At 38.9% G+C, this 22,345-nt stretch overlaps 2 protein-coding genes and 2 long non-coding RNA genes across 4 annotated transcripts; 1 reads left to right on the plus strand and 3 right to left on the minus strand.

Annotated features, from left to right (window-relative positions):
* Window positions 1-894: 894 nt before the first annotated feature.
* LOC112957259 lies at window positions 895-1,951 on the minus strand. Its single transcript, XR_003251184.1, has 2 exons — window positions 1,460-1,951; window positions 895-1,185 (listed from the first exon to the last, which is right to left on the minus strand). It is a non-coding gene; the product is annotated as an uncharacterized LOC112957259 (long non-coding RNA).
* Window positions 1,952-2,521: 570 nt separating this feature from the next.
* On the minus strand, window positions 2,522-4,255 carry LOC112957260. The gene is made up of 2 exons (XR_003251185.1): window positions 4,215-4,255; window positions 2,522-3,816 (listed from the first exon to the last, which is right to left on the minus strand). It is a non-coding gene; the product is annotated as an uncharacterized LOC112957260 (long non-coding RNA).
* Window positions 4,256-4,282: 27 nt separating this feature from the next.
* Window positions 4,283-11,599, minus strand: GAR1 (GAR1 ribonucleoprotein). The gene is made up of 7 exons (XM_026050856.1): window positions 11,336-11,599; window positions 10,321-10,398; window positions 7,132-7,327; window positions 6,899-7,053; window positions 5,571-5,630; window positions 5,029-5,170; window positions 4,283-4,299 (listed from the first exon to the last, which is right to left on the minus strand). Exons 3-7 carry the CDS (start codon window positions 7,307-7,309, stop codon window positions 4,283-4,285), a joined length of 552 nt encoding a protein of 183 aa, XP_025906641.1. The 5' UTR covers window positions 7,310-7,327; window positions 10,321-10,398; window positions 11,336-11,599.
* Window positions 9,374-22,345, plus strand: CFI (complement factor I). Its single transcript, XM_026050852.1, has 12 exons — window positions 9,374-9,445; window positions 10,956-11,265; window positions 12,429-12,573; window positions 13,897-14,075; window positions 14,307-14,417; window positions 15,560-15,676; window positions 16,875-16,913; window positions 17,437-17,540; window positions 18,213-18,328; window positions 19,045-19,319; window positions 20,728-20,829; window positions 21,975-22,345. Exons 1-12 carry the CDS (start codon window positions 9,386-9,388, stop codon window positions 22,190-22,192), a joined length of 1,776 nt encoding a protein of 591 aa, XP_025906637.1. The 5' UTR covers window positions 9,374-9,385; the 3' UTR covers window positions 22,193-22,345.

The raw sequence follows: 22,345 nt of genomic DNA on the forward strand, positions 1-22,345 counted from the left end.
ACTTGTCAGTTCTCAATATGCACAGTCTATTCTATGAACCATTACACTGTTTCTGTCTCTTTTTTTCTCTTGAATTTGGCTAATTCTAAGTGACAGAAATTGAGATAAAAAGTCAAAATTAAAGACATAAATGACTTATCACAAATACATCAGTAACGCTTTTTCTAGAACACTGACATTTATAAAACAAAACAAAAAATATATTTCAAAATAATTAAATCAATACTAAAGTTTACAAGCAATCCACAAAGTTCTTAAGCAGTTCTTAAGCGAGGCAAAATATGACTTACCCCTTATTGCTTTCTAGTACTGGCATATGGAAAGTCAGAAACTCAAATTCTTTTTACCCTCCAGTAAGAACCAGTACTACTCAGGTCAGAGGCAAGTTTTGTGATTTCAAATGATGGAGCTCTTCCTTTTCATCTGGCCCTGATCAGTAGCAAGAAAAGCCAATTTCTAGTTGAATCCATTCTTCTTTTCACAGATATTTGTATACATACTAGGCAATGCACGATTTATAACTGCAATGTTTGCAGCTCACTAAACTCTGTTATATGTATTTAAAAGTGTATTTCAATCCAGAAGTGATAAACATAAACACACTTTCTAAAAGCCTCCCTGTACATTAAACATATCAGCACTAGAGGGCAGCACTTTTCTTTAATCCTATTTCCACAACAAATGAAAATGATTCCAACAAAATGAAGAAAATAATAATTATATTTAATATTTCTCCTTTCATAGTCTCTAAATTTAGACTGTTAGTTATTTTGACTCTGTAAACTAGAGAGACTTTCAGCTACCTGAAGAAAAAAAAATGCAAGGAGCCCCAAAAAGCTTTTCCACTTGTTACGCTTCATATTCATGCCATAACCACGCCTTCTCTAAGGCAACATCTTCTACTGCCATGACAATGTTTTCACAATTGCCAATAACTCTGCACCAGTGTATTGTGCCCATGCACTATTCCCTATTTTGATCTAATCAATAATAAGCGCTAAGAATCAGCTAACAGTCTAACTTCACCTGACAAGTGGACAAGGAGACAGTAAGGTGACAACATTGCTCGTATGTCCAAGGTACAGAAATAAAACACTCTGGAAAGCAACAAAACTTACCTGCTCCTGAGCTTCAAAGTACTACMGCAGAGCAACAAAAAGTTTGGGAGAGAAGAAAAGCCCATCTCTAAAAGAAGAGAACCTGTATTTTAGTCCACTGTAACATTACACAGTAGACAAGTCAGAGTTGTCCTTAAGTTTTACAAGATGCTACATTTGTGTGTTTCTATTACACTTGACAACTACTAACATCAAGAGGGCAGAATCAGGTCACAACACAGAAAAGGCAGTGCAAAAGGCRGCCAGATGGGTCATACTGCAGTCAAACAACTATCCTTACCCAGCAGCTTAGGTGGGGTGGGAGGAAAACAGAMATCACCACAGGGCAGACACCAACATACCTCTCTGTGCACTGCTTCCTCAAATGGTAGATTATTTCAGGCCTAGTGATTGAGGACTTTCTTCCATCTGCATCAGAACGACCCTTTAGCTCCACAAGGAGTCAAGATAACAAACCATCTCCAGATATCTGTGTTGTTCTCATCCAACATCATCTGCAAGTGTAAAGCACCTCATATGTTTCTAAGCTGGGACTGAGTAGCCACAAAATATAGTCCAGTTTCCTATTATCAGAGACAGCTCTTCCCCCTAGAGCTACAATGGGCAAAACAGTTCCYTACCCCCTTGTAAAGGAGATGTTAAAGTCTTTGCTTTGACCTTGCAAGGGCTCCAGGCTTAACTATGACTCATAGCTCCACCTGCTGAGAGGCAGGYAGCACAGCCTTCTTGTTCCAGGCTCAAACTTCTAAGGTAGAAGTGAACACTGACAGATGTCAGGCGAGGCAATTGAAAGACCATAACAGTGCAATCTTCGGAGACCTGCAAAAGTATGTCTCTGAAGAATGCAGTAAGCACAGCTATACAGAGACTGAATCTGGGTACAAGAGATTGTGCCATCTTTGAAAGGAAGAAGAACATGCTCAGGTCAGCTTCCCGCAAGTCAGCACTGGAGCATCAGAACGGGAATATGGAGGGTACAGCAATTACAAGTATGATAGAATGTAGTAGACAGGCCTGGCTTCACTGTAGCTTGATATTGTTTGACTGCAATTTAGTGTGCCAGAGGTGGCTTACAATAAATACAATGGTTTGCATAAGATTCTGTCTAGATTAAGCCACAGTCCTAAATCGTTTAGGCCTAGCAATGCATGGTAGCAAACAATCGATAAACATCTTTAATAATCTGGATTTAGTTGTCCTGAATAAAGTTGTCTGAAACAATACCAGGTAAAGAACTTGTATCCATTGATTGCTGACTTTGCTGTGGTTAACAGTACTTATTTCTTCTCATAAAAGCAGACCATGTTTTCTTTGYAAGAGAAGAGTTACCCCAAGCAATATCTGTTTAGGCTTCCTATTTGAATTCTTGAATAGTTTTTCCAGCTTGTTTCAAGTTTTGTTCCAAGAATTACTCACAATGAGCAATCAAGTTTGATAAAATGACAAGAACAGTACAGACAGTAAATTAGCTTTTTTCAATTTCTCTTCTTTAAGTAGAAGGTTAACATAATTCATTTTCACTGTGCTTACTTCTTAAAGAAAAAAAGAAGCAAAAAAAAAGATAGAGATCCTCAGACAGCCCTTTCAGAACATTTAGAGCAYTTGAAAAAGATGCTCAAAACACTTATATTATTTTGCAGATCTTCTCAAAAAAAGACTCTGCGGAAGGACTCTCCACTTGAGATGCAATTTGGAGGGAAAGATTTGTTTTTTTTTTGCATTCTTATTCTCTCTCCAGAGCTAAAAAGTAAAGAGGCAACCTGTCCTTCTCCATTCTCAAGAGACAGTTACTAGCTTTTCAACACTCCTTATAATGAGTCTAAGGGCAACAGAGTCTGTGTTGAAGACTCGTGCAGGCTTTGTCTTTAGGGAGTACTTAACATCATGTGGGCAGAAGACCTAAGGACCTTAGATCTGGGCAAGCTGGGTGCATTCCAGTGTTTTTCTCAGGACATCAAATTGTCAGAGAAACAGGATAAGCTGTGAAAAACCCAAAACAATTTCAGTATTTGTGTAATTAGACACAACTACTTAGGTGATTTAGAAGAACCAGATTAAACTTGAAATTATTAACAGAAGCAGCTTCTAAGAAGAATATGTCATGATGCGTTTGTTTTCATTCAGATTTATACAGCAGAATCCATAAAGCACCCTATGTTACTGTCTTTTCCTTGTGTACATTAGATATAAAAACAAAGTTCTATCAACACAAAATTTTGAAGTTTAGTTTGTAGATGAAGGTTGCAAAGATTGTTTAAATGGTATGTTCACTGTACAGCAATCCAGTGGATTAAACATAAAGACAGGATGAGGACAAGGGATCAGTAACACATTGGTAACAGATTCACAGATTTAAAGAATCTGTGGAGATAATAAAAAAGAACCAATGGACTGTTTACTCCCAACTCTAACATGAAGTCRAGCATTAATAAAAAATAGTTTGTAAGAAAGAAACAGTTTAAGTATTAATTTGCCTTAGTAAAAAAGTTCAAGTATACTCTGAGCAGTCTTCAGTTCTTCAACAGAGGTTATATTGTCCTTGTATGTTGATAAATAGTCACTGTCATTTTACAGTTTCAAGTCCTTTATAAACAATTTTTCAGGGTCCACTAGAAAATTTATCTTGTTCTTCATTTCTGCAGATCACATGGTAAGGCAGCAAGAAGACTCTCGTGGCTCCATTTTTAATATCCTCTCCCTATTTTAAGAGGAAGAAAAATACACTGAACAAGTCATGTCTTAGTTGCATTTAAAACAAATGAATGAAACACATAATGGTTTGAATTGGTAAAATAAAAGTCAGTATCGTATTTGTTCTGACAGGCCTTCTTGAGACAGCAGTTAGAATTTCGTAAGCATACGGAATACTGAACTTACATTTAGGATAGCTACTGTGATGAACAGAAACTTTCTGCATAAAAATAGTCTATAAAGCCTTATAAGGCAGATGGAAAGAAAAATTCTACATTATGTTCAATAGGTAAAAGTTTAGCAGGACCTGCTTTTATTATCAAAATGAAACAACTGTACATTTACCTCTGAATCCTCCTCCTCCACCTCTTCCGCCTCTGAATCCTCCTCCTCCACCTCTTCCACCTCTGAATCCTCCTCCTCCACCTCTTCCGCCTCTGAATCCTCCTGAACATAGATAAGAAATTACAGTTCTAGGAGTCTATAAACTCTGACATACATTAAAAAAAAATTGTTAACAGTTTCAGAAAGAAGTAGTTCAATAAAATAAAAAAGTTCACTGCTTCATCCTAGTCCTCTAGTCCCACCCACCGCCAAGTCATCCAAGTCATCTCTTCCTTATAAAACCTCCATGCTAACTTATGAGAGCAAAAATATTATTATGGCTCTTTGTATAAGAGATCGGTCGAATTTTTTTCTGCTCCCTGCACACAGAAGGACAAGGTGGGGAAAAGGGAAAACCTTCAACGTAAGAAAGAATTACCTTTACTTTTAAACCAAGGAAGACAACCCAGATGATGTGTCAAATAGGTAAACAGTGGAGATGAAGGAGTCATGAATCCTTTATTTCAACCAATATATTTCAAGTATTTGCGTCCAAACTAGAAGTTTAAAGTATAACAAAACATAGCAGCTTTTGCTAACAGTTTTCATTGTATTGTACACTACCTATTACTTCTTAATACAAAAGATTTGCTTAATAGCCACTATTTTTTTCTTAATTATGCTAATTCTATTTCGGTTTTGAACCAATKCACTCTCTTTCCTACACTTTGAATCTACTACTGAACGAGCTGCAAATCCCGCCTTTGGGAAGATGTCACTGTCTCTACTGAGATATGAAAAAGAAACATGTGCCACTTTTTTCTTCAAAATATACTTCTTTATGCAAGCACTTTACCAAAGAAGCATTTTGCAGATCTTATTCAAAGGATCTTACCTCCACCTCTACCACCGCCTCTTCCTCCTCCACGTCCACCACCACGCCCTCCTCTACCACCTCCTCTAGGGGGACCTTTTTCTCCAGGAGGCCTTGGCAAAAATCTCTGCAGGGGTAGTAGCTTTGCTGGATCAATATAAAACTGTAGAAAGACATTTCCATTAGTCTCTGAAAGTATCACGACTTACAAGCATAACCATATCTTTTTATTCCTTCATAAACATCCACAATTGAGTCTTTATGTTAAACTGTCCATTGCAAACAGCAACATAAACACAATGCAAATATGAAAAATCTTTTTTTTAATACTTTTTAGAAATTTCACTAGTTATAATTTTTTTCTCCTCAACAAGAAATAAAAACAAGGCAAATGAAGAAGGGAAAAGGAAAAGTAAACGAAAACTAATGTTTTCATTTTCAAATGAATTTAAGTAACTCATTACTTAAAGGACAATTAGCCTTTAATGTCAATAAGAACTATTTGTAAAGCATTTTATCTAACTGATGACATACAGTAAAGTTCTGCTATTAAAACTGCTCACCTTTTGCATTTTTTTAAATGAAGAGGCTTTCATGTTCTCAGACAGTTTCACTGAAAAATACTATTAATTTCTTTAAGGAACATATCATGAATAAAATACTAGAAATAGATTCTTTACATAAAAGAAACAATTCAGGGAATTTCTACTTTAGCAGTATATAAAAAGACATCATTACAAACAAAAAAAACTATAACTGCCAGAGTAGAGAACTCCCCCTTGAATTCCCAAGGTGACCTGAATATACCTCCCGAATGATCTGGATGCATTCTATGATGCAAGGACTCTGCTAGCAGAGATCTTGCCCGATACAACTGCCTGCTTCTGCAAAGAGGTAAGTCAGCCCAGTCTCATCCTGCAGGTAAAATAGCAGAGTCTTCATGAGTACACATACAACCTTGCCCATCCTGTGGCTCTTAAGCATACAAGGCTTGCTAAACAGCTTTCAAAAAGAGCTGGCCAACTCAACTTAAAAAATCTGAAGACTAAAATAGAGAAGCAAGAAGCTGAAAAATTCACTCAAGTCCGTTGTCTCTAAATATGCTACAGCAGGAGGAGGAAAATAAAAAAAAAAAGTTCCTGAAATTCAAATAATTCTGATACAAAAAGTGAAACTGTGATCAACACAACTTCACATATGAAATATGTGTTCTAACACATTCAGATCATGACAGGGATTTAAATCTTCACATTTTACTTCACATTTAGAAAAGGACAGGAGCATGCTGAGCTGGTTACAAACACTTGCGCAACAAAGACTAAGCCTTACTGTCTGTAAGTTTACTTTAGTAGTTGTTTCCCTCTCTCTCTCTCCTGTCAGGAATTCTGTCAGTCCACCAGTAATGACAGAAGGGACCCACCAACTTGGACTCAGCTATCTTCCTTCACAAGCGGACACACTAGCATAATGTCTTTTCACAATTACTTTAAGAAGTAAGATGGACAATAAGAAAGATGCCCTAAAGCACAGACCACCCTCTTCCCTGGGCCAACCAGTTATCAGGTTCATAACCTATTCCAGGTAGCATCTTGGAAAGTAACATCTTGAACCCCCAACCTCAGAAGACTTCTGCCAGTACTTTACATATTACAGGCTTAGCTGATTGCAAACCTCTACCTGAGACAAGGTACCCATATTTTGTCATATCACAAATATTTTAGGATAAGTATCTCATTAGAATAAGACATCTACTGACAACTGCAGTTACATCTATCACTATTTACATTTAACTAGTTAAGTCTTAAATTACTTGTAAATTCTAGAGCAACTCCATTAATAATCAGGCTTTAAAAGACAAATATTATACATCATACATGCTTTTGAAGGATACAAAATCTCTTAGCTGTCCGAAGATTTCATCTACTTTGCCAATCTGCTCCTTATTTTCCAAGTACACTGGCGCGTTGAAATAAGGCACCCTGTTTTCTTCCGTTTTACATTTACAAACAATGTCATCTTCACATGGATGCATGAACTCTCCCAACACTGAAATAAAGAAGAAATACTTAAGACCTGCAAGTGTCATTCTAGATAAAACAAATATAATTCCTTCACATAACTTACAGACTACCCTTTCTGGAGGTCCCTGGTCATATCCGCCTCTGTTGAAGCCTCCTCGTCCACCACCTCCTCGTCCACCGCCTCCCCGTCCAAAGCCACCACGTCCACGATTAAAGCCACCTCTGTCACCACCTCCTCCGCGATTGAAGCCCCCTCCTCTTCCTCCTCCACGAAAAGTCATTCTCTGTTATCTCCTAAACTGAAAAACACAGTTAAGAAGTAAAAAGTGCTTCATATTTAACTTGCTGTATAAACACAGGTCTCTAAACAGCATTGTTTGCAAATTCAATAGTTAGACACTTCACTCCTTACTAAATGCATGCAGTTATCTATACCTAAGATTTCCACCATAATGTACTGCAATGTCTAACTGAAAAAAAAAAAAAAAAAAAAAAAAAAAAGGACTGCCGACAACATTATGGCTTTTATTCATATTCCTCCGAATTATCCATTCCTATCACAGGGCCGAGCAGCACATCCTTGCACCAGAGCCGTAGAGGAACGTCTGGAAATGGAAGCGTGCACAGCACCCACAGCTCCTTTCCCGGCACCCTCCCGAGGGACGGAAGGGGCCCCCACACCCGCCAGAAGCCTGGGCACGGCCGCCCTTCCCGCGGGACGCCGCCACCACCGCCGGAGCCGCCTCAGGAGCCCCTCAGCGCACTCGCGTCCGCGGCGCCGCGAGCGCAGCACAGCCCACTCACCAACGGTCAGTAACGGTCACTAACGGCTGCACCCCCGCGTCAGGCACGTGGCGCGCGCGGCCGCTCTCGTCAGCACAGCGCGCCGCAGCTCCGCGCATGCGCAGCCCCCTCCGCCGCAGAGCACAAACTAACTCCAACCGGCAGGGCCGCAAAAGGCCCACGATACGGCGGGGGGAGCACTTTTACGACCGTTAGGGAGCGCCCTGACAACCGTTAAGGGCCGTTGGGCACGGGCGCGCGCTTCGTTGGGTGCGCGAGCAGCTGCGCCCGCAGCCCGGGGCGTGAACCCCGGAGCCACCGGCAGCGCAGAAGGCGCGTCCAAACGAGCCGAAAGAACGAAGCGCATGCAGAGGGGCGGCCCCTTTCCCACGTGTGTTCCAAGAGCCCCGTCCAAGTGCGCCCTGTGCCCGCTCCGCGCGGGACGGCGGGCGAAGCGGCCCCAGGCTGCAAACGCACATAGCTGCTCTGATGGGGCTCCAAGATCTCGGGGTAATGAACCCACTTTCTAGGGGAAAAGGAATACATTTCTGACAAAGGTATGACAGGATAATAATGAAAAAAGCAACAATGAAATAATAAAAACAATGAAAAACAACAGCCATCTTTTTTTTTCACTTTCCTGTGACCACATTGATGGAGTTCTGCTTGTTTCCTCTGCTTGTAGCTGCTGTGTTGGACCACGAACATAACGCCAAGCTCTGTACAATMGATGGCTGCAGCAGCCCCTCTCAGACTCCAGCCTTCTCCTGACCACATGTCTCAAGTGATCAGACCTTTCTGTCTTGGTGTCACTGTGTGACACTGAGCTATAAAGGAGCTGGGAGCGCAGAGAGGTAGTTGTCTTAACAGGAAAGAGACAGGACCCTCTCTCTGCAAACTGCCTGCCTCAGAAACAAGATCTGATACCACCTTCTATGTAGCCTGTACTGCTATTTGTGGAGGATTTTGGTTCTGCTTTTTTGATTTAATGCTTTCCTGGAAACTGACTTTCAAAAGAATACTTCAACCATGTGACAAACACTTGGAGCAATTTTCTATAAAAATCTTGTAATATGAACCAGTAATTTAGCTATGTAATGGATTGTACATGTCTGTCATTTTCTCTCTCCCTCATCCCCCCAAAGATGTAAATAAATAGATAGATAAATAAATAAATCTGTTCTGTAAAAATACATTTATCTTCAACATTAATTCATCTGATTGAGATGAATGCCTATAACCAGCAGAATTAGTCTGAAGATTCCCTCAGTCTCCTCTGGCAAAGGAAAGGAAAAGTACATTCTTCGTAAGTTTTTCCTTTTAATCATTTACTTTAAAGCCTTTACTTTTGTTATCTCTTCTTTCAGTTACAGTAAAACCAGATGGACTGAAGCAGGATCCCTCTGGAGAGATCACATTTATCAGTTAATAATGGAGGCTTCTGCACTTTATTTCTAAATACACTTTGAAGTATTTTACTAATGGTTAAAAATTAAACACAAATCAAACAACTGCCATTCAAAAGAGTCCTAACTGGAGGGTATCTCTCTAAAAAAAAGAGATAAGACTTCATCATGAGAGTGGTTCCAGTTCTCTTGGTTTTCTTGTCTCTCTCTCATTTTTGTGGAGCAGAGGTAAGAATTTATTTTATTGTGGTATCATTAATTTATAAAAAAAAAAAAAAAAAGGTCAACAAGATTACTTTTATAAAAGCTTTTTTTCAAGTTTCCTTTCATAGTATTAATCCACTTGTTTTAGTCCAGTTTGAATATTTGAAGTTTTCTATTTCTCCTTCATAGTACCGATTATATCTGAGATTTACTTCAGCCATCTTATGGAAAAGATCTTAATTATGATCCTAAACCCAAATTTACGAGCACAATTGACCAGAGAATGGTGCAACTGTTTGTCCTGTGGCACTATTTTTGAGAAAGGAGATTATAGTCTTCTAACGTGGCAACATGCCTCTACTTTTGCTCTGGAATTTCTTCTGGCAAAAGTACCCCATAAAGCCTATGTGGGCTCAGCATTCATCATAACCTGAGTCTTTTAGCAAAACCCTTACAGAAAAAAAAGCTACTTTGGTTCCTATTTAGTGCAACTCTAGTCTTTTAAAATATGAGACTTATGCCAAGCCAGATCTGGCTAATTAGAGATTATGCATTGGATTTTACTGACCTGAGAACAGCAGAAAGAATTTAATGATTATACAACTGTTAAAAATTGGTTTGGGTTAAAAGCTGCTCCAACAATATAACCACTAATTTTACTAGCAGCAGGATTTCTTCACGAGAACTTTAAACTTAAGCTTTATTGATTCAGCGGACACAGTCGAAGTCGAAAAATCACATTTGAGGACTAGCTCTTCCCTTATTTTTTATGCAAAGTTCATCCACATATTTTTCACATTTCAATTTCGTTCCCACCTGCAGCTTTTACAAAGTGTAAGCACAGCAATGTAGCTTCTGGAGAGCTATATGAATATAAATATAGATGTAGAGTCACTCACCTAGAGATGGCTGGTTGGACAATCAGAATCAGCTGTTGCAGTCTAGCAGTGATCAGCAACAACACTGCAAATCCACTGCTGTGCAAGATACAGAAAAAAAAGATGAGGAAGGACATTTCATTTTCAAATTTCTCGAAGATACTTATAAATACTTGCCTTCTAGGTAGTTTGTTAATATTTACAGGTAAGATTTGACCTCAGAGCCAATTAGACCAATAAGAACATCTAAAAAAAATCAAGATGTTACTTTTTTATTTTCCTAGTATTTAATTCCCTTTATGAATTTTGCTTATAATCACATTGCTGTGGTATGTTAAACTGCTTCCTTAGAACATTTATAATCTGCTATAAATTTCAGCTGATGTTTGAACAAGACTGCAATATTTGCAAAAGACCAGTAAGTGAAAGTTACACCAGGAGAATGTTAAAAAGAAAAGACTCCCAGAAAAAAAATGAGGAGGATAAGGTGGTAAAAGACAAGGGAATAGACACCACACATAAAATGTAATACTTTTAAACACAACAGGAAAAGGCTTGCGAGAAAATATTGTTGAAGAGAAGGATTTGCAGGACTTTTGGGAGAAGTTGTAATTCGTAGTCTTGATTTTTTTTTTTTTTAACTTTGTGTTTTGCAGAATGCAGCATCTAATGCTGAAGAAAGACAGGTTAGGCCTGTCCAGCCAGCTGAGCAAGAAAAATACTTGATAGAAGAATGTTTAAGTAACCAATACACACACAATTCCTGTAAGAAAGTTTTTTGTAACCCATGGGAACGATGTGTGGAGGGAAAATGCCGTTGTAAACTTCCCTACCAGTGCCCAAAGAATGGCACTGCAGTTTGCTCTACCAATGGAAGGCAGTTCCAAACTTACTGCCAGCTAAAGAGCTATGAATGTCAACAGCCTGCAGCAAGGTTTCTGAACAATGGGAACTGCGTGTCTGGAGGTATTAATATCTCCTTTTCCAAAATATATCAGTCATGCATTTRCAGAAAAGTAGTTACTTTACTACTTACAGTTCAGAAAGCCGTGTTATTTCCTTGCAGTAGTAAAAACATTGAGAATTCGGGAGAAGTCAGGTGTTAAAGGCTGCAGGGAGTTCACGGGGAGCAGGAGAACGCTGTCCACCTCCAGAGTGAGCGTCATGAAAACAGAGCTGCAGTTCTGCAAATGTGGCCGGCCAGCCAGCCTGCCTGCTGTGCTGAACGTGCTTGTTCTCTCCGGCTTCGCAGGCTGCATCAAGCTGCTGCTCAGGGCTTTGGCAGCACAGCAGCCTTCCCGTGAGCCTCCTTCCCCAAGGAGCGTGAGCAGAAATGCCTCCTGCAAGCCAGCTGCTGTCTCAAGCCATCTCCTTGCAGGGCTTCACTAAAATAAGGGTATAGGATATTTGTCATAGGTTAAATACGCCTCCTCCAAAAAAAAAAAAAAAAGGATTAAAAAATTTAGAATAAATAAAGGAAAACTGCTAAAGTTTTAAGAGGCTTAAATCATGTATCAAACTGGTATCCTATGTCTCTGAAGAAATTGTAGACAAGTCAGGCAGGAATATTTTCCTCATAGATAATGAACTGAACCAGTTTGCTAATATAATTTTCCTGTGGTGTTTCACTTCCTATTGAAAAGATTTGTTTTGTTTTGAGCTTACAATGTTTTTCCTTGCTCTGACGAGATACAAAGTCTAAAGCCAAAAAGTAAACACTATTGGTAAAGGTAAACTAAAATAAGGGCTTTTCTCAAAAAGCTGAAGTTTTGCTACAATTGCAGGATCTAGCTGTCTCACGTGACATCTTGCTAACTCAAGATACTAAGATGCAAGCTTTTCTCAGCAGATGTTTGCATACTCTTATGAGGTATCCACAATTGTCCTGAAACTGGCTTATTTTGAGAAAAGACAAAAAGTCAATCGCCAGATGAATCAGAAATAATACCTAAAGCTTCTCTTTCCCAGTCTGTTGTTCCTTCCACGCAAACTTCTGCTGTCTCCAGGAGTCAAAATTATGTATGCTTTATTTTTGTACTGTCTTTCCACTAAAATGCTTCTATAAGATAAGATTTGATTTGATGCTTCTGGGGGATTTCCTTTTCTTTTTGATTCCTTTCTTTTTTCAGAAACATTTGAAGTCTCCTTGGGCCATGGCGATTCAAGTTTGCTTCGAGTAAAACCCGTGAATCACAGAGAGGATCTTTTTGTATGTGATAGTGAGTGGACTATGAATGAAGCAAATGTGGCCTGCAGGCACCTTGGCTTTCAGTTGTAAGTTTGGGGCTTTCTCTCTGGATAACTGCAATGGGTCTGAAAAAGTACTGATGCTCATGTAAGAGTCAGTTACTGTCAGCCTACAGTAAGACARAACGTTCAATACGTATCAGCTGTAATATCCTGGTAAAGCTTCTTAAATTGACATTTGAGCGTGAAAGACAAAATGTAGGGGATTTTTTCTCTATTCTATTACAAATAGAATACCGTATCTCATTCAAGCCATAATTATTTTTCATTTAAAATAAAACTGAAGACTGGCGCACGAGTTTTCTGTCAGCTTAGTGCAAGGGAACATGCATAGATGCAGCAGTGCCAAGCAACCCTGAGCCATACATCGTCCCTGCGGCTCACTGCAGGCCTCAGCTCTGCTCTGCCCCTTGCACCAGCCAGGCTGGTGAGCAGCAGAACAAGGGTCTCCACAGAGCTCACCCCCCACTGCCCTTGCTTGCTCTACCCCCAGSTATAGCTGAAGCTGCACACAGTTTGTCCTCTGGCTTGTGACCACACTGGTGACCTGTGTTACTCAGCTCATCATAACGAGTTCATTTTATATCCTGTAAGCAATAATTTTACAAATATACCACTAAATTAACTTAAGCATGTAGGAATGATCCTGCCACCAATCCTTCCAGAAGACTGATGCTATTTCGTGCTGCCCTAATTCATCCCCTATGGATGAGAAATACTTCTCGTTCCTGATCTGTATCTCCTTAAATCACACAGACAGAGTTTGTGCTGAGACAGAACACTCAGTCCTCGAGCTCAATTGTAAGCCTCTGTAGTTACTTATTTACTCAGTCCGTATTTGTTTTGGAGACATACACACATGCTTTAACAGAGCAACATTCAGGTAAAAACATAGCTACAAGCAAGGCAGTATTTATTAAATCCCAATCTTGCAGCTTCCTGAGCCTCCTAAGCATGCACTGATTCTGCTAATACAAGGGATATTCAACTTAATGTGAGAATTTACCTCCAAAATTTCCAAATTACAGCTTATCTATGTYCATACAGAGACAGCACTGACAAACTGACAAGTTCTTTTGTACAAGCAGAATCTTCTGTCATGATACTCGGTGACTCTGGCAGAGCTACATATGAGTCGAGGGCCAATCCTATGCAGCAATTGGTGAAAAACATCATTTTGTTTTACTTTCYCCCCCAAAGTAGAACAATCTCTTACTCACCCCATCCCATTCCATATGAAATCTGTATTTTTTTTCTTGGCCTTGACCAAAATCACACAACATCTGAGCAATAAAAGCAGAGGACAATCCACTGAAATGAAATGAACTGTTATTATTTGTGTCTTCACAGAGGGGCTCAATACTACCAGTCCAATTCCAACATCGTAAAATCTACCTTAAATTCATCACAGTGTCTTCAAATAACTTGCAGAGGCCTAGAGACAAGTCTTGCTGAATGTTACATAGTGGAGAAAGCAAGAGATAGGAATGAGGGATTTGTTAGCCTTGAATGCTACAAAAATGTCAGAGGTCAGTAGTTTTTTCTCTGTAAAGATCTACTTGGAGTTCTTTGTTTTAAGCATACTTTACATACGTGTAATATATGAACTAGCCCAAAGAAGATTACTACTTACTTTAGCAAGCCTTAAAATGCCTAGGGCSAATCTGTTTAAAGAATAAAACAAGTTAGAAAAATATTCCCCTGGGTAGCTGTGAATCTGCAGTTATTTGCACACTAACTGTTTTCACCTTGCGGCACAGACTGCTCAGCGGGGGAGTTCCGCTGYGTCAACAGCAAGTGCGTTGCTTTGACTGACACCTGTGATGGAATCAACGATTGCGGGGACCTAAGTGATGAGCTATGCTGCAAAGGTAACAGCTACTTACTTTCTCAGTTGTTCAACAATCATTCAGAAAATCATCCCCAWGAACGCAAAAACTTTCACAAAAGTGTCACTACATTAAGGCAACGAAAAAAGTTTCGTCTTTTCACCAGGACAAAAAAAACCCATAAACATTTTCTGAAGCAGGTAGGTGGCATCTAATGAAGAAATACAAACAAGATATTTAGGAGACCAYCAAACACTGATACAAAATATTAGCAGTGTTATATCAAATGATAATGCATCTTTAGTCGAGAAAAATCAATAATTGATCCATCATCCTAAAAGCCATCTTTAAACCAAAGTAAGGCCTTTCTTAAATGCCAGATCGTCCATAAAATGATAGTTCCTGGTGCACACATTGTTCATGCACAATCATTCTTTTAGMATCAGCAATTCCAACTGTAAAAGTTTTCATTGGAAACAAGGAATAGAGTAGCTCACATAACCTGAATGAAGAATACTTTCAGAAACTGGATTTCAAGYGCCAAACTTGACCTGATGGGATTACAAATCTCATCACTACCCCTAATAATTTTGTAGTTTTACAATTGTCAGTAAATTTGAGTAGACAGAAGAATCRTGGAAACTGATGGAAACATAATCACAGGCATTTTAAAAGAATAAGCATAGGYAGGTTTGTATATTGAGGGTATGTATTTAGATTGTACTTGACCAAAATGGCACTATTTTTATCTATATAGGCTGAAAACAATGGTTTCTGGAGTAAACGGAAACCTTTCCACTGAGTTTAGTGATGTTGAAATTAACATTGGGCTATCTGGATACTTTTAGATGACTGCCTGATGTTAAAGAGATACATCCTTAAACGGTAGATTGGTATAAGATTAGAGAGTAACTCCAAAAACTCTGCCATAATTTCAAGTATTGCAAGTTATGTATGAAACTAGTAAGGTGTAAATTGGCCCAAAATTTTGAACCTTTGTTTTGAGAGGGTAAAATCAAGAAAACCAAGTGTTCATTTCATTTTACATCTTATGTAAAAAGAAAACCAAGTGCCTTGTAACATGGATGTTACATTCTGTTTATGTTAAATGAGCTGCTTAAATATGTAAGATTGTTGAACCATATGACCCTGTACTTGACCAATRTAATTCTCCTTTATTACAGCATGCAGAGGGAGTAGTTTCCACTGTAGGTCCAACATCTGTATTCCAAGTAAGAACGTCTGCAACAAAGAAACTGACTGCCTCACAGAAGAGGATGAAGCTCAACTTCTCTGTGCAGGTTTCCTTCTGATACCTCTTTCTCTCTTTCCCTCTTTCTATTCTGATCAGTTACAACTACACTGTGCGTATTATTAAATTACTTAACAGATGAGCAATACAAAATGCATGTAAGACATCATCTTCCCAAGGTTATATTATTTGTCATAGGACATTTGTCATAGGTTAAATATGACTCCTTCTAGGAAAAAAAAAGAATAAAAATTTTAAAATAAAGAAAAACTGCTAAAGTTTTAAGAGGCTTAAATCATGTATCAAACTGGTATCTTATGTCTCTGAAGAAATTGTAGACAAGTCAGGCAGGAATATTTTCCTCAAAGATAATGAACTGAACCAGTTTGCTAATATAATAGTTTTCCTGTAGTGTTTCCCTCCCTGTTGAAAAGATTTGTCTCGTTTTGAGCTTGCAGTGTTTTTCCTTGCTCTGATGAGATACAAAGTCTAAAGCCAAAAAGTAAACACTATTGGTAAGGGTAAACTGAACTCTAACGGTAAACATCATTGTCAGTAACCTGATAATAGCCAAAGCCTCTGCCAYTATTTAGCAACTGAATTCAACAGGAATTTTATTTGAATAAAGGCTGMCATAGCAGACCCAAGGAAGCATTTAATTTACCTCTCAAGTTGCATGCCCTCCCTTACCTGTTACAGAAGAACATTGCATATAAAGGCATCAGGTAAACTGGAAAAAAAAATCCAGTTACCTAATGCTTCTTTGGACTTTAGAAATCTTCCAGACTTCTGCCCCATCTGGAAGAATTGGGGGCAGAATCTGGAAGATGGGGCAGAATCTTCCAGATTCTGGAATCTTCCAGAGATTCCATCTTCCAGATTCCATCTTCCAGACTTCTGCCCCATGCTTCCATGGGGCAGAAGGAGGAAGTTCTGACATTTCCTAGTGAAGACAGAAATAGGCCATTTCTTAGGATTCCCTAAGCACTGTAGAGGAGGAGGAGTCAAGTGACTATGAACCAACACGTCACSTGTAGGTAAAGGCAGCCAAGCAATGTCTGTTAAGAAAGAAAACATCAGGCACTAGGCTCATTGAATATTACTATCTGTKAAATGGTGTTTTAAAAACTGTTACTGTTTACTGTTTTAAAAGTGCACCACGATTTTGGCACATAAACATATATTCAAGTAATAGGACAAAGTTTAATATATGCAGATGTTTTCAGTATTTCATTATTCTACTACAGATAGAGAAAAATATGTTGAAAATCACAGTATGGATGCAGGTAAGTATAACTAACTCTTCATAAATCCCACATACCCTCTAATATATGGCTTTCCAGCTACCGGTCAGCTTGGCAGATCCAGAACACTCAGAATATTTGGACTCTAAGGTTTAGTAGTGCAAAATTGGGAGCTTACTATCTCTCTTGCTATCTTTCTGCTCATTTCAACAATGCTGTAGTAGCTTATCCTGGGTGAGGATCCACATTTGCATGTTTTGGCAACTGATGGAGGTAAGCTCTAAGCAATCTAATGGAACGGCTTTAAAAGTATTTGTTTGAATGCTGGAACTGCAAAATGAAGGGAAATAATGTGATAGTAAGACACAATATTCAAAGCAAAAACAATTGCAGAAGCTTTTTATCTTTGCCTTTCTTCTATTGCAGCTACTTACAATATTCACAGCACTCATGTTTTCAAAATAAAGATAACCTGTCCCAAAAYAGTGATGTAAGAATTACTAAGTTCCTAAAGTTTTTGATGTAGTGCCTTAATTCTGTGACACATTTTTCCTTTTGGTTAAAGAAAGAAAAAGAATAAAGACATTTCTTCCCCAAATAAACTGCGGTCTTACAAATCGCACATTAACTCGACGGAAAAGAATCATAGGTGGAGAAACTGCAAAAAAGGTAAAAAAGCAAACCAAAAAACCCCACACTTCACTAGATAAGAGTTCAATCAGTATCAATTTAAATGAGCATTGTTGTCCTTCTGTTCAAATGCTTGAAAACAACAAACGCAGCTAAGATACTAACTTCACAACTAGCAGCAATAGTGGTAGAGTACCAAATTAATGCAAAAAGAGGCAGATCTTATGAGTAAAATATTATAGAGTATTATAATTGAAGGATACATTGACGATGAATCAGCAAACTACTAGTACAATAATTCAACAAAATACTTAATATTCTATCTAGAAATTACAATTTTGGCAAAACAGATTTTAAGCCTAAGCCTGTGAATCAGGTTACAGTCATAAATGCTATACTGGATCATACTGGGCCAGATCCTACATTCCTGATTCCAAATCCCATTTCACTCGCTGGAGGGGTTTTCTGATAGAAAGCTGGGGAGAGAGAGAGATTGCACAAAGTGACAAGAGTGAGCAAAATTACTGTATTTTGGAATGTGCACCCTCTGTGCACAATTCATGGACAATTTCTGGGCAGCAGCTTTTGGATCTACAGTCAGCTACAGTCAAAGAGATGAGGTGATGCAATGGACTATCTCCCTTTATGCACTACAAATAACAGCACAATAATTAAAATTAATTATTACTTGGATTTTTGTTGTTTAAATAGGGTGAATTCCCTTGGCAAGTGGCAATTAGAGGAACTGGCAATGAAGGTACAACAGTGTACTGTGGCGGGGTTTATATTGGTGGCTGTTGGGTTCTGACTGCTGCACACTGTGTCAGGTAAAAAAAAACAAACTGAGAAACGATTTCCTTCGGCAAAATTAACTTGGAGATTACTGCTCTTCTCATCCACTTTTGTGCTGACTCCTATTTGCCTGGACATAAAATAATTAAGAGCACTAGCTCACCCAAGTTAATGATGAGAAAGATCCAGAGAAAATAGATTGTTCTGGCGGTGTGTAGAAAGATGAAAAAGCAATGCCGATTTTAAGGAGCCACAGCATTCTTCAGGCAGACACGAGCCAAGCGGGAAAGGCTCAGTTCAGCCACCCTGCACAGAAGGGCCCTTCTCTCTCCCCAATCACCTCTGCTCTGGGGATCTGTTCCACCATCAGTCCCTGAAGGGAACATACTCCCTAGAAGAAGCAGGTGGGGTCCCTTTCACACCTGCTCACTGTTATTTCATGTGAAATTAAGGGGGCACAGACCTCTGTTTTCTCTTTGTGAGGGCAATGAATACAGACGCTGACATTTAGCATTCTTTTCTGCATTAGTTGCAGCTCAGCAGTGTCATTTGCTTTTCATTTGCTCAAGAAACCTGAGGCATTCCTGGACATAAAGTCCGAAAGAATCTATATATATGTAATATGCATTTTTATTCTATAAAAAAACTTCAATAAAATGCAGAAGTTTACTGCTAGAGAAAAGATACAAGTGTGCTTGTGTTAAGCACCTAAAATAAAATATTTTGCTCTTTTTTTTTTTTTTTTTTCCAGAGCAAATCGAGTTCATCTGTACCGGATCTGGGTTGGGCTGCTGGATACAATACGGTTTAACAAAGAGACAGATACTTACCAGTTAAAACAACTGATCATCCATGAGAAATACAATGCTGCAACTTACGAAAATGACATTGCTTTGTTGGAGCTGGAAAGTTCTTTAAAAGGCGAATGCTCCCTAAAACACACCACACCTGCCTGTATTCCCTGGTCTGAGTATATGTTCAAGCCTGGTGATACATGCAAGGTTTCCGGGTGGGGACTAGAAAAAGGTACTTGATTTAATGCTTACCACTAGAATGGATAATTTATAACTCTGTTTTCAAATTGTGGTTAGGTTTAATTTTGAAAAGGCTCCAGAGTGGTGTGTGCAAAAGCTCTCAAGAAACAAACAAAAACCCACGCAGGCCATGACTTGACTTTCAGCCATCATCCTGCTTGTTCTCTTTCCTCAGCAGCTTCCTTTGTTGTGCCAGTCATTTAGCAAATTGGCCTGGAAACCGCTCTGGTTAAAGAGTACTCTGACAGAAAGAAATGTTGATTTTTCAGCTAGATTTACACTCCTCGAGCTGGTGTGTCCCTGGGTAGCACAGACATTTATGTCACCCGGAATGAGGATGGTAGCATGAAGAACACCCCACCCTTAGCAAACATATCATTATTTGTTGAGATATTCACATATGTACTTCTTCTCAGAGGAGACAACAGGAGTACAGTACCTTTCGAGTATATGAAAGAAGCAGCTGTAATTACTGATTTCAGATTTATATGGAGACCTGCTGGTATTTAACAACTGGCAGGTGGTAGCTCACTGTGGCCCAAAGCCAAGGCCAGTTCTATGTCCCCAGCCCACAGGGGCCTGAGCTGCTGCCAACAGTTTGAAAGTCAGCACATCCTGTCTCAGCTGTGTTTGACTGTAACCCAGAGAAGGCTGCGTGGAGACAGATAAGCCAGATAAAAATGACACTTTCAAATGACGTGTTTGTCCTGTGCTACTGAGAGATCACAGTCTGGCATTGGAGCTACTGAGTGCTGGCTGGGAGGCTGCTTCTGTCCATGCTCAGTAGCAGCCGTAAAGCAAATACAAAGTTAGAAATTACTATGAAAGGGACAGAGAATCTCCTCAACATTGTGAATGCAGAGCTCACCTTCATCTTTAATATCTGGTCCCTTCATCTCAAAAGGACATAGTAAAATTGGGGAAAGCTCAGAGGAAGGTWACATGCTCAGAGGCAAAGAAGGGCATCCATATTAGGAGAAAGTAAGTGAGGTAAAACTGGAAGAGATGGTTCAGTGGGGGGAATACAAAAGAGGATTTATCATGTCATGAGGAATATTTTTTTCCCAAGTGTTTCTTCATTGTTGGAACTGCTTGCTCTGCATGGGCTCTAGAGGCAACTGAAGAGTCAAATGAGGGGAAAGAGTAAAAATGCTACAAAATGAAACTACTGAATTTAATGCTGCAATTAAACCACTCTGCTTTTGTTTTGAACCATATAACTAATGTACTATAGTACACATGGGGAGAGTGTTAATGGCAGTTCATCTAGTTTATAATACTGAAGATTACATTCAGTAGAAAAGCAAATATAAAGCTTTCACTTTATGATATTAATTATATTTAAAATGTCTACTATGCACTTATTTCTAACTTASAAAAAATATTCTTTTCTTTTCTAGGTTATGTAAAACAATATGTCCTAAAGTGGGGCAATGTTAATTTATTTCAAAATTGTTCTGAATTGTATCCAGGACGCTTTTTTAAAGAAATGGCATGTGCAGGCAAGCAACAATTTTTTGTTACTATATTTTTTTAAAGTCACCGTCAAAAATACTCTTTATAAGATCTGATAAATTGTCAGGAAACCTGCAAGACTTAGGAAATATAATAAACTGAATGTCACCCTATTGCCTTCAACAAAACACTCTACCTTTGAAACCTAAATGCATCCACTATTATATATATATTTATTAGTAGACTTGTGATGACAGTTTGCCAAGTGTCTGTGATTATGTAAATTTCAGCATGCAATTTCAATTGTTTTTTAAATGCATAAGTATGTTACTGCTCACTGAACTTTCTACATTTACAATATTTCATTCCAATTCAGAAAAATATTTAAACTAATGCTTATCTTGGAGCACATCAGTAGTTCTATGGACTGGAATGTGATTATTCACCCAGTCAGACATTTGCTATCCCTATTCCCTCCAGGAGAAATGTTTCAATTTTTTTCAAATTACCAGTAAGATTAATCTGGCCAGAAAACATGCTTTCTATTGGCTGAGAACTTTACTCCTAATTCAGTTTTGCTGAGCATCATATTTGCCAAATTGATCACTGAAAGCTGCGAAGAGCAGTGACCCTTACCCACATACGCCTTAGGGACCTGGTGCTCCAGAAGGCAGCCACTTGGACTCTTTCCTATATCTGCACATCTGTTTCCATCAAACTTGTAGAGAAATGTAATTTTAAGGCCTCTGCCCCTCTGTTAAATGAAACTGCTTGGCAGAGGGGACACCTAAGCCAACACATTGGCCTACACACAGTATGATCACATACATACCCTTAATTCCTATAGGAAACCATATTACAAGTCTTTGTACCTTTTCCTTCTAGCTTTTGTTCACTCTTAGGGGTAACTTCTAATGATATAAAATACACAGAGTAAAACAAGATTCACGTCACCCATGATTACACCAAAGCAAATGAAGAGAATCTGGACCCCTGTAAACATAAAATGAATCCCTGCACTTAAAGGAAAGGAGGAGGAATGGACTGTGTGCATTAGGAACCTCTGTTACTCATGGCTATGAAGTACCATTACCCGTGACCATCAGGCAACCTAACACCCACCTCAGCTCTATGTTCTGTGCTAGGTTACATGTGAACTTAATTTTGCTTTTTGTTACTTCTTYTGCTTCAGGTACTTACGATGGTTCCATAGACAGTTGCAAGGGTGACTCYGGAGGCCCCTTGGTCTGTTTTGATGCGGAAAACGTGGCCTATGTCTGGGGTGTTGTGAGCTGGGGAGAAAACTGCGGCGAGCCTGGTCACCCTGGTGTGTATACAAAAGTGGCCAGCTACTACGACTGGATCAGTCGCCACGTGACAAGGAGTCTCATTTCACGGTACAACGTCTGAAGCTCTGAAAAGAAATTGTTTTCTTGTTAACACCCATGCAGAATTGTACACGAGCTGTTTGCTGCAATCAGCAGTCATGTAACTTAGCAACTATTAGTACAAATCTTTAAAGAAGGTATTTTGAAAATGCATAGAGCTTTATGCAAAATTCTG

Source organism: Nothoprocta perdicaria, unplaced genomic scaffold (assembly GCF_003342845.1).
Source record: "Nothoprocta perdicaria isolate Ctin4 unplaced genomic scaffold, notPer1 scaffold_71, whole genome shotgun sequence".
Classification (NCBI taxonomy): Eukaryota; Metazoa; Chordata; class Aves; order Tinamiformes; family Tinamidae; genus Nothoprocta; species Nothoprocta perdicaria.

Coding starts and splice junctions, on each gene's coding strand:
- GAR1 (XM_026050856.1), bottom strand. CDS start 7,309: ATGACTTTTCGTGGAGGAGGAAGAGGAGGGGGCTTCAATCGCGGAGGA. Junction 5,631..6,898: donor TCGGACAGCTAAGAGATTTT/GTATCCTTCAAA, acceptor AGAAATTAATAG/TATTTTTCAGTGAAACTGTC. Junction 5,171..5,570: donor CATTTAAAAAAATGCAAAAG/GTGAGCAGTTTT, acceptor GTCTTTCTACAG/TTTTATATTGATCCAGCAAA.